Source organism: Mytilus galloprovincialis, unplaced genomic scaffold (assembly GCF_965363235.1).
Source record: "Mytilus galloprovincialis unplaced genomic scaffold, xbMytGall1.hap1.1 HAP1_SCAFFOLD_297, whole genome shotgun sequence".
NCBI classification, from domain to species: Eukaryota; Metazoa; Mollusca; class Bivalvia; order Mytilida; family Mytilidae; genus Mytilus; species Mytilus galloprovincialis.
In genome coordinates, this window is record NW_027468208.1 from 17765 (window position 1) to 29923 (window position 12159).

Below are 12159 nucleotides of genomic sequence, written 5' to 3' on the forward strand. Positions count from 1 at the left end.
ATCTACTACATGTACCTATTAGTATTTATTATTTTTGAGTATATGTCCGACATGCTGACGACGGACAGTCAATGGTATATACCATAATATGTCCTGAAAATTGGCGTAAAAAAAAAAGGCTCAACTAAATCAAATTTTTGAAACGTGATTGATTTTATTCCTCTAATATCTATGAGATCAAATTTATAAAACATCTATTAATATAATTAATTTCAATGTACTAGTATACATGTAAGAATTGTTGCCATTTATACATCATGTACATGTACAATAATTAGCTGATAAGCTCTATATTTTCATTATTTTTATTCTCCTTCACTGTTTTTTTTATAAGAGTAGACTCATATATATGATCTGTATTCATCATTGGGACAGGTAGCTATGTATATAGGTGAAGTAGGTCCTATTGATTTGATTTTTTAAAGGATTTTGACAGCACTAAAGCATATACATGTAGTTCCAATTTATAGTTGATCTTAGCTCCTTAAGTGGATTGTGGCAACACATATTGCATATATACATGTAGAATGTTGTTCTTAAGTTTCAGCACTTTACGCATAGTTTCCGGTTGCAAGACTAGAATATGATACTGGCTTCTCATGAAATTCTGTCAGTACTTTGCCAATAGTTTCCAAGTAAAGTTGAACATTCCAAGCTCACTCCTTCCATTTGCAATGTACATGTACAAATGTACTTGCAGCCTGAAATTAAATATCAGAGTAATTCTGTCAGAAAATCAACAATTATTGACATTCAAAAGCATATATAGATGTAGACTAGTTCATAATGGTAATGTGTCCATGGGACACAGATGAGCAGCCGCTTCCATATAAATAATGAAAAGAGTGACACCACCCAAATTTGTACTTGATCTGAGTGTTGCTGTAGTAAGCATTACATATAAGTTTCAGAACATTTGGATGAAGCAAACTGTTCATTATCACTGGACTAGTATATATTTGTTTCGGGGCCAGCTGAAGGACGCCTCCGGGTGCGGGAATTTCTCGCTACATTGAAGACCTGTTGGTGACCCTCTGCTGTTGTTTTTTATTTGGTCGGGTTGTTGTCTCTTTGACATATTCCCCATTTCCATTCTCAATTTTATTGTGTTAAAGAAAGGAACAAAATTTCAGCATTTTTTTTAATTTGTAAAGGGGCATAACTCTAGAAAAGTAAAAGCGACCCCACCAAAAATTCAAACTTCATGTGTGTTTGATGGTACAATGTAGTAAGCTTAAAGCATATATATATATGCATTAATTGTGTATTAGTTTCATAACATTGGTAGAGGCAAACTGAAGTTGGAGAACAGAAACCAAATTTGGGAGGTACATGCAAGTTTGATAAGACTGACCATGCAAGGGTAACCTTAAAAGAACTAAAATGGTCTAAATTAACATGTGTTTATTTGATAATAGGTTCGTTTTCATATATTTTTGTTTTCCCTTAAGAACACATAAAATATTTTTTTATAATTTAATTTGGTTGAATATTATACAATTACTGTCTTTTGATGAGGTAATATGCGGTTTTATTGACTTTTGAAAACATGATATTCACTGAGGCCGAAGAAAATGTATCTAATGACAAACATATACCAATTTTTTTTTTTTTTACATGAAACATTTTACCATAACGTTGCATGTAAAAGCGTGTGACGTTAAGCGCAGTGAATAACACTTTCTCAGGTGAATATGCTTTTTTTATTCAAAATCCAATTCATATAGAGAAACCTACTAAAATAATACCAATATGGATAAACATGTACATCGAACTTCTGAACAGAAAATAATGAAAATGAGACACAAAAAAATATAACCAAAAAATAAACCTGTGATAATACTGCTTCTATTGGTACCAGGATGCTTAAAATCAATCCAAAATATTTTTTTTTGAAAAAATGTATACACCTATAGTTGTTAATGTCTGTGTCATTTTGGTCTTTTGTGGATAGTTGTCTCATTGGCAATCGTACCACATCTTCTTTTTTACATTATATACAATATATATGAACAGCTAATAATCTCAAGTGACAAATACTTATGGCCACATTCTGTACATGTTTAACCCTGATACTTCTATCATTTTTGTATACCTAACAGAATTAGGGGGGGGGGGGGGTTAATGGTAAACAAATTGTGATTGATAAAGATGAATCCCTCGATATTAGATGTACTGCCTCCTACTGTAGGGTTTATCATTTACAAATTAGGCCAATTATATCATATTCTCAAGAAAATAAACAAGTCAATCAAACCCTAGACCTTAATAGAGGGGTGGACAGGGGTAAGGAGACAGGGGAATGAGGGATCAGAGAAAAGGGGGTATCTTTGAAATATATTTTGTCTTGGGGCAAGGAGATGGAAGAATTGAAGTAAAGGGAGGGGGGGATTTTAGAGTAAAATGGGAAGGGAAATATAGTTGGGGTCAAGGAGTAGATACTGTCCCGATGGAAGTTATGGGGTACCCCACATACATATGACCCTAGTCCAAGATTTCTCTGACGTCCAACGGCTGTTTTGCCAGACAAGCTGGGGCTAATCTCGGACTAATATGAACCTAACTTGGCTACGAAATTAGATATTAAAAATGATGATTAAAAAAGACTAATTCATTGACACTAACGGTCAACGGTAGCGTAAAAATGACAGTAGGCTAGATGTCATCCCTTCCTCTTCGGCCGTTTGCACACGGATATTTTGCAAAACTGGCCAGACATGTTTACAACTTGTCTGTAAAAGGTAAAATAAACACATAAATAACATACCAGCTGTAACGATCTATAATATTAAACATGGACCAGAAATTGAGCCCGTGCAAGGTTTCAGCCGCAGTGATTTTCAACAGTAGCGAGTATTTTGAGACAACCCCCAAGTGTGTATTTTTCGTTATACTGATAACATTTGGCTGCCTAATATATCGAAATCTATGTTTTCTTATGTACTAACCCTACCTTCATCGTCGTATATTCGCCACAATGTCTGTTATGCATGTACATGGTCGTATTCATCAATATAGTATGCTGCTCGGTAATGGCGACCTTGAAATTCCTCTGGTCCGATAATGGCGCCAAATTAGAGGGAAGCAACTCGCGCCAGACAACATTACCGTAGTTCACCAAAATAATCAAAATTTCACTTTTTGATAACAAACAGTAATACGATAACCACATTTATATTCAGTCATCGTTTATTGATATAATTACAAACATTATTTTATTAAAGCCATCAATAAAGAATTCACAATTAAGTAATTAATGGAGTGCAATGGAATCAGACCTTATGGGGTAGAGGGGTTAAACAAAAGCTCGTAACTTTTTTAAAAGCCTGGTGACCCCCATTTTATTTTACCTTAAAGTGTTCGAAAAGTTCATAGCTTTGACATATCTGTTTTTAAAAAAAATCTACCGGGGAAATTTTACGAAAAATCGATTAAACCAATATTTTTTGCCTTAAACTAAAATTAGAAAATGCAAAATTTAGACATAAATCTGAAAATAAAAAGATTTTTAAGTCAAAAACAACCAAGGAAAAGGTTTACATTTCAAATTCTAATGTTTTTTTCACATAAAAATCATACTGACTTGGTTTTAAAAGTCTTTGAATTTGATGTAACGGTTATTGTTGGAAGGGTGGGCATGTTTGGAAATAGGGTCAAAATCGCACATTTCGGTTCAATTTGAGGAGAAAACGAGCCTGGTGACCCCCTTTTTTCTTTGCATTTTTGGATTCAGCATAAAAAAATCTACAGAATATGTGAAAATAAAAAATTCTACCGGGGGTCACTATTGGGGTGAGCCACCTTAATGTATTTGTTTAATGTGTGTTTTTTTTTGTTGTTGATATATTTGTTTGTTTTTATAGTGATTAAGATTATAACACAGTGCATGTTGACTGATGTATCCCTATTTTTAACATGTTGACCTATAATGGCTGTTTTTTTTGTTCACACATCGTTGTCAATTTAATGAAATTCTATGCGACTGTCATACTAGTGAGAGGTTTAGCTAGCTATAAAACAAGGTTTCATCCACTATTTTCTACATTAGAAAATGACTGTACCAAGTCAGGAATATAACAGTTGTTATCCATTCGTTTGATTATTTGAGCTTTCGAATTTGCCATTTGATTAGGGATTTTTGTTATTATATTTCTTGTTGTACGTTTTTCTTTAAACAATCCAAATTATAATGTACATTTCCCCTGTTAGGAAATTATTCCTCGGTTGTCTCTAATTACTTATAAGAGGTAAAAAACGGTAAAATAAAACTTTGTAAATATGATGCGTCCAAAATGCTCTTCTGGGTTTTACCTTCGTAAGGAATGTCTACACGTAAAACTGTCGATTAAACCATATTGTTGATAGTAGAATTGATGGTTTTTCTTTTTAATTTGTTCAAAACAAGTTTAGTCTACTAGTGATATAGAGCTTGAAATATGCTTATGTATGTTTGTATATTGAGATGAAAAAGTCCTTCTTAATTTGGTTAGAGGATTAAATAAATTGACCAACACAGGCATAGTAGCAGTTTGGGAAACATTTTTTTTTTGTTAATTTAGAAAAAGCCTCTTTCGGTAATCAAGTTATCATCTGATAGGCTTGTCTTTTGTCCTTTTTTGTCCTTTTTTTCAAATATTTCGTCCAGGGAAAAGTTAACTTAAGGTGACCATATTTTGTGACTGTAGCATAACATGCTATGGAACTCATATGAAGTTCTTACTTGCTGTCTTTGTATATTTACCTCTAATTGGCATAAACTATTTACTTCTATTGAAGCGCTATTTGCAGCGAAATTTGTTGTTTCCAACATTTTCAACAATTCTTGCTGTATTTACCACGATGAAATCCGTCATTATGAATAGATTAATACAGAAGTGAGGACTGCCATAATTATATTGTAGTGAATGTCTAAATTCTGTTGAAAAATGATCGATCTGCCATATATTTTGTGTTGGAATTCGTATACTTTTCAAACAAAGTAAGGTAGTCAAACGTCTTATTAAACAGTAGTGTCAAACGATTATTTTGAGGTAAGCGTTATGTCAATTTCTGTTGGTTTTTCTAACCAAGATTCTAAATTGGGATGAAGATTGGTCTTGAAATTTTGACGATTGAGATCTTTACTCCAATGAATTGAGTTAAAAAAAAATTAAATAAAGTCGGTCAAACTACAGCTGCTTACTATATAAATCAACATTATTTCAGTTTTTACTAAGTAAGAATATTTGGATCAAGAATTGCGTTGTTTTTATATAGTAATCAAAGGTACCAGGCATATAATTTAATACGCCACACTCATCAGTGCCGCTCAGATCAAAATAGTTAGAAAGCCAAACAAGTACAAAGTTGAAGAGCATTTATGACACAAAATTTTAAAATGTTTTAATAAAGTTATCTATGCCTGGGATAAGAAATGTTGTGAAATTTTGTTAGAAGTCGAGTGTGCTGAATGCGATATATTGTACTGGGTTGTATATCGGTATTTGTAATCCCTTTTGTGTATTTCAATTCGCAAGATTCAATCATGATCAGTTCTTTTGCGAAAAAGGATTTACTTTATTCTTGCAAAAAATTAAATGAACTTCAATAGGATCATAATAGTCAATGCGAAACTAGAGGAATATCAAGACGTCTGTCTGAGTCAATGACATGACTTCACAATTACTTTTACATTTTATCATAGTCATAAATTAAGAGCTAGAGTACATAAATAATTATAAAAGAGAAACAAGTATTTTACAATTGCCTCCACATTTACTCACCTATATTTACACAGCTGTTGATATGCATTTGCTAAAATATTTACCACTTTTTACAACAAAAGCGTACTTTGTTAGTTGTAGACATAATATCTATATGAAAAAAGCAACCTGGTTAACCGACCCGCTGTCTAAATCGGACCTTTTTCATAGTCCCATAGCCGGCCGGTTTATACAGGTTTTTCTGTATCTTGCTAGTCTGTTCTTCTCCGTGATATTCTCAAAACTGTTAAAAACAACCAATCTACTGATACAAGGTAGCAAGTCTGTTGAACTTATTGAATTCAAACGACTATCTAAGACGAAACGAGTTTACAAACAAATTATAAAACACTAAAATAACATATTATGTGATAAATGGAGGAACCGAAGTCAATGCGCTTATGGGTCATAGTAATGACATCATGCTGATTCTAGAGAATTTTCTTACTTCACTATTCACTTATAATATACACTTTAACCAAATAGCTCTAACTTTTGGAAAATAATGTACAGATGGCAGTTTTTAAAGACCTTGACTGGCTATACAGTAGTCATTCGTGGTTGAAATTTATCTCATCACACAATCTTGCACGGCTAATTCATTGCAGTTAGGTTAAAATAACGCGTGGAAACGGAGCATATTTGTTGACAATTTGAAAGTTTAAAGACATAATCTCTCTTCATCAAATATTTGAAATTAATCTAATAGCTTTTTTCTTGAGAAGGCGGCACTACCACTAGAAGTTTCTGCATCAGTCGAGTCGCTGAATCTGCAACGAATAGGAAAATCAAATAAGCAAAAATCATCGAAAAGTTGTTACTTATGAGTCTTGTGTATCTCAAACGCTCGTCTGATATACTAATTCATAAGCTTTATTGTTATTTTACCACTGGTAAGATGCCACTGCTGGTGGACGTTTATCCTCGATTGCATCACATTTATTTGATGTGTTTGAGCTTTTTAATTTTGCCATTTTATAAGGGACTTTCTTAATGAATTATCCTCAGAGTTCAGTATTTTTGTGATTTTACTTTTCACCAGTTAAGTGTTCAGCACATTTGTGTAGACATGAAATATTATGAAATATCTTTTTCCTGTAAATCTACTGTTATAGAATGTTATTGGAAGTCCTAAGGGTTTTCTTTTCCCAGAAATAAAGGTACCAGTCTTGTATTACAACTCCAGTTTCCGGTGCATGTCAAAACATGGAGGGAAACAAAATAGTGCATTTTTTTTCTGAATTTTTTTTTGAACTCAATTTTTTCTGTTTGATTATAGGTTTATGCTGAATTGAAACATATATATAGACTTTAAAAAAATCTTGCATCTTTTGGAGGATATCAATCCAGGAAAATGGAAGGATATCATGTTTACTGGAAGTGGTGCGGCCTAGTAAAAATAGCAAACAAAAAGTAGAAAAAAAATGTTTTGACTTCAGGATTACGTAACTTTTTATTCTTCGTGGCATGACCCTCTTTTTTTCGATTAAATCACAATTTCACATTAGTACATACATATAATGAACATGAAACAAATTTTCTATGTAGCATTTTTAATTTTTTAATTTTCAAAGATCAGCTGTTTTGCATGTAAGCCTATAGAGCAGTCAATTACAAGACTGCAACCTAAAGATCGTCTAGCAGTTTTTGGAACAAGAGTTTTAGAATTTTGGGTTTTTAATGTTCTTCAACTTCGTATTTGATTTTACCTTCCAACTGTTTTAATTATGTGCCAAACAGGTTTTAAAGTCATTGTTTAAGTGTGTTCATCAAGCTAACAATACAAATGTAAATGTGAATTTCTTGAACCCTCTAAGTATAGCATTTAAACTTACCTACGAAAGGCACTTTGATTTTTCTATATACAAATAGAAAATAAATACAAAGTCCAACTGCCATGAATAAAACAACATATTTATACTCTGGTTTAGGTAAATAAATCAGTGGAACTAAAACTAAAAACGTCGACAGTAGTATCACTACTATTGGAATGAACAACGGAACCTGAAAAACACAAAGTTATTTAATAAGTAGGACTGTCATATGTATATATACAAATTATCTCTTTCTCTGTTTCTTTTACGTTGCATTCTTTTCTTCTATTCTCTTTTGGACATGTTTTAATAGGAAAGTAATTAAGTCTAGAAGAATCTCTACAAATGTTCGAAATCATTCTGTCAATATTGATTCTATTCGATCATTCTAATCCAATAAGAAATAGATATTGCAATTTCCTTTATTTCTGTTGCTCGTGTGTGTATTAAACAAGTTCAAAGTAAACGTTAGCTCGTTTGTAAGTATATTTAAATCCAATGTTACTGTAGGAGATTTAAGGTTCACACACTTGACCATATGTAGAAAAAAGCAATTTAAATGTTTTGCTATGGGGAAAATAACATTCGATCTGCTGAAGAATTAAAACCAGTTGTTGCACATGATATGCATAGAAAGTTCATACAATTGCTATCGTACAAGAAGAATTCGTATAATTAAACAAGTTTTTGCAGGAAATTATCCGAACTGACGATGTTTCTTAAATTAATAAAAAAAGAAGGGTTATTTTTTACATCTTTACTTTATTTTGCTAAACCGTCATGAAATTCTGGGAACTTGAATCAAAAGATTATTCACGGTTACAACCCATTAAAGTAAAATTTTGACAGAAATTTTCGACGCACCGGTAATCTTGTTTCTTTTAAAATACATGCGATTCCTTACGGATTTTTTTTTTATCGTTTTGCGCGATTTAGAAGATCGGAACATCAATAAACTTCTGTTGCATACATCTACATCGACATATGCAATCGTAGGCGAGACACAGTGTTTAATGGAACCATTTACAAATTTTATTTTGTTGAACTCGATTTATTAATGTCAGTAAAAAATGGCTACCAAAGTTGGATTTTCGTCAAGAACATCATTTCAAATACTATGGAAAAACAGTATTCAATCTGCCTCAACAGGGAATGTGTTTTTTTCATTTGTTAATTATTGAATGATGAATAGGGTCAATTTTATTCAATTCATTGGCACTTAGACCATGATACTTTTACATCAATGTAAATAAAATTATAAAGACACAACACATAGTTCATTATACATTAAGAAGTAAATGTGTATTGAAAGTAAATACGTCTATCGTAGCAGAATAAGTAATCAAATACCACATAGGTTATATAATCGCACATAGACTCCTTTCATTTTACTTTCCTTGATTGGTGTATATGGATCCAGAACACTATTTTCGACAGAACACAGGCGAGAATTTCTTTTAAGGATTCCAAACAGATAGTTTAAAGATGTTGATTTAAAGATACCAAAACGACTCTGATCGATCACCACTATGAAATGAGTCAACCACATGATAACATGGATAATGATAATTCATAGATTCGAACGTTTATTGCATTTGAAACATGATCCATTTTAGATCTACTCGGTTTATAAAAATAAATATCTATACATATAACTTAGCACGCTTAGTATACAAATGAAGATAAAAAAGGCTGAAACATTTCTAGAATAAAGGAAGCATAGCTTAAGAAATCTTAAATTCAATTAAATAGTCTAAATGAGAAACTAAAAGTGATGTATCGGATCTTTAATCTAATTAAATTTATCTTATTTTAAAAATCATGTGCAACTTTATGGTTACTTTACCTTATACGAGTCCAATTTCTTGTGCCTATTTCTGTATCGCAATAATAAAACTGTTGCTGCTGACACACCATAGAATAGCCATGAAGTAAAACTAAAGATTCCAATTAAAGCACCAAGATCAAATGGAATTATCAACAATGTTGAAAGGGTCAGCTGAAAGATATTTATGTTAGAACATCGATCATTGGGTTATTATTATAACAACTACTGCGTCATTATAAGCCTGTTGATATTGGCACGGTGTATGTGCTTCAAATCTGGTGCCACATGTGGAGCAGGATCTGCACACCCTTCCAGAGCACCTGAAATCACCACCAGTTTTTGTTCGGGTTCGAGTTGTTCACTCTATAGTTTTCTATGATGTCGTTTGTCAAATATAGTTTTGTAATTTTTCTTATATAGCAACGGTGTATTTAGTTTATATTCGATTTATGCATGTCCCTTTTTTATCTTTTGTCTCTCTTTTAAGTGTCCAATCTCGTTACAACTGTTTGAAATATAGCCAAATTGGCATCATCGTGTACTGATACTTTTATAGGGACTGCATCGGAGTACTATGTTTGCATATTAATTTATTTGTTTATTATCAATTGATGTATTGTATACTTAATGTTATTTACCGTAAATATCATGGAAGGAATTGGAGTATGTCTTTGCACGTGTAAAAATGATATACCAGATGGTAAATGGCCGTCACGAGCTGCAACGTATGACAACCTGTAAATATAATTATTGTAAAATGCGTGTGTTTTATGTTATTTGTATTTTGTTTGTCACAAACTATACGTATGCAAAATTCATTATATACTACATTTTAACAGAAACCGAACATACATAAAAATAAATAATAGTGAAAAACAATGTTGTTGGAACAAAAGGATTTGTAGAGTAGGAAAAAAAAACTATTAATACAAATCATTGTTGAACTAAAAAATAAATAAGTCTTATTGGTCTTATACGAAAACAATCCAATTTACTATGAAAATTATATATACCAAAGGGACTTATATTTATCTCAGATTTTTACAAACGTACCTCCCACTTGAGAATAATGATCCATTGGCTGAGCCAAAACAGGAACATATAACAAACATAGGCATTATCCACTGCATAACACCTAGTATCCTTTTACCCCATAACTGAAAACAAAATGGTTTTTGTCATATACTTGAAACCTCAGCGAATAAACCATTATAAACGAAAGGACAGTTTAAAAAACGACAGTGAAGGCAACAAGGAATAGAAAATTTATTAATTTGCACAATATATGTTTACTTAATAAATAAACTGTCTTTGAACACCGCTTACCATTATATTTTCAAAAGGCAGGGAAGTGATGATTGAAAAGAAAAGGAATTTTATATACGTTAATTACATTTATGGTACCAATTTTCCTGCACCAGATGCGCATTTCGACAATACATGTCTCTGCAGAGATGCTCTTGGCCAAAATATTTAAATTTGTTTTTCTAAAAGTATTTTCCTACTGTATTACATTTACTGTTTTTGACTGTATATCAAAACTATTGAAGTCGACGACAACCATTTTGACTTCATACATGCTTAACTTTGCGAGCAAAATAAAATAACTTTAAATGAGTAATATAACTGTTGTAAAATAAATTTTACTCTATAATTGTTCATATACGTATTGACTTTTTAGTTTTACAATATAAAGCTATACGCGTATTCCCAAACAAAAGGTATCGCGACTTAAATAATAAATGTATATACAAACCACTGCAACAGCGTCTGATGATAAAATCTCTTGTTTTGGCAGGACTGCAAAATACCCAACATTTATTGATAGATATACAGCCATGACTAACGGCAAAGCTATACATATAGCCCTTGGTATGTTTCTGAAATGATCAAAGAACATATAAAAGTCAAAACTAATTACCGGTATCAATAAAAAAAAAGATCAAGACAAAATTTGAGGTTTAACAAATATTGGTGAAGCTGAATTGAAATCGGTTTGGAAAACTGTTAGAAAATATAAACTAACTTAACTACATTGTACATGAACCTCTTCCCGATAAACAAAAAACCGATTTGTATTATAAAAAAGCAAGTGACAACAACAGGTGAGTACTTGAGTTGAACGCTATGGTACGAAGGAAAATATGAATAATTCATCTTGTTAATGGAACTGCCATGAAAAATGTCGACATATTTTCATTTTAAATTTCGTTTAACACCCAGATAAAAAAAAATAACTTTCAAATATTTCCATTGACTGATTCTCAATAAGATGAAGCAAAAAGAAGTAAAGATCGAAGATATTGAATTTTCTGATGAAAAATCCTTTTCAAGTTGTGCCATCTTAAATAAAGTGGTAAAATTTCTCATATTATTAATATTATCTCACTTTTTGGGATTCTTTAATTCTTCAGTGACAAAGTTTAAATTGTTCCTGTTAAAAGTAAATGAAAAGGCAAACTTTATAGGTACAATACTCATTTAACATCTTCAGATACGTGTATATTATACAATTGTGAAATATTTTTTTGTAAATTATCTGCATGTGAATGAATTGATTAACTAATAAAAAATCGAATGACAGTTATGTTTTTACAATTGCACAATGATGCCAGTTAATTTTATTGGATATCCTACATGTTATCATGTTTGTCCATGACATAAGGTTAAGTTGCTGAAATAGCTCCTAAATGTTTGAAAGCTATCTTTTTGTATTAACCACAAAAGCTTGGCGTAAATTTGATGAACACAAAAGAGCATAAAATACCGACACTTT

General features: G+C 31.7%; 1 protein-coding gene and 1 long non-coding RNA gene across 2 annotated transcripts; both read right to left on the reverse strand.

Moving 5' to 3' along the window:
- Positions 1–132: 132 nt before the first annotated feature.
- Positions 133–3094, reverse strand: LOC143061382 (uncharacterized). Its single transcript, XR_012974423.1, has 2 exons — positions 2954–3094; positions 133–701 (listed from the first exon to the last, which is right to left on the reverse strand). It is a non-coding gene; the product is annotated as an uncharacterized LOC143061382 (long non-coding RNA).
- Positions 3095–5711: 2617 nt separating this feature from the next.
- On the reverse strand, positions 5712–11812 carry LOC143061380 (b(0,+)-type amino acid transporter 1-like). The gene is made up of 7 exons (XM_076233731.1): positions 11773–11812; positions 11140–11263; positions 10437–10540; positions 10022–10118; positions 9402–9554; positions 7577–7745; positions 5712–6511 (listed from the first exon to the last, which is right to left on the reverse strand). Exons 2-7 carry the CDS (start codon positions 11221–11223, stop codon positions 6444–6446), a joined length of 675 nt encoding a protein of 224 aa, XP_076089846.1. The 5' UTR covers positions 11224–11263; positions 11773–11812; the 3' UTR covers positions 5712–6443.
- Positions 11813–12159: the final 347 nt, after the last annotated feature.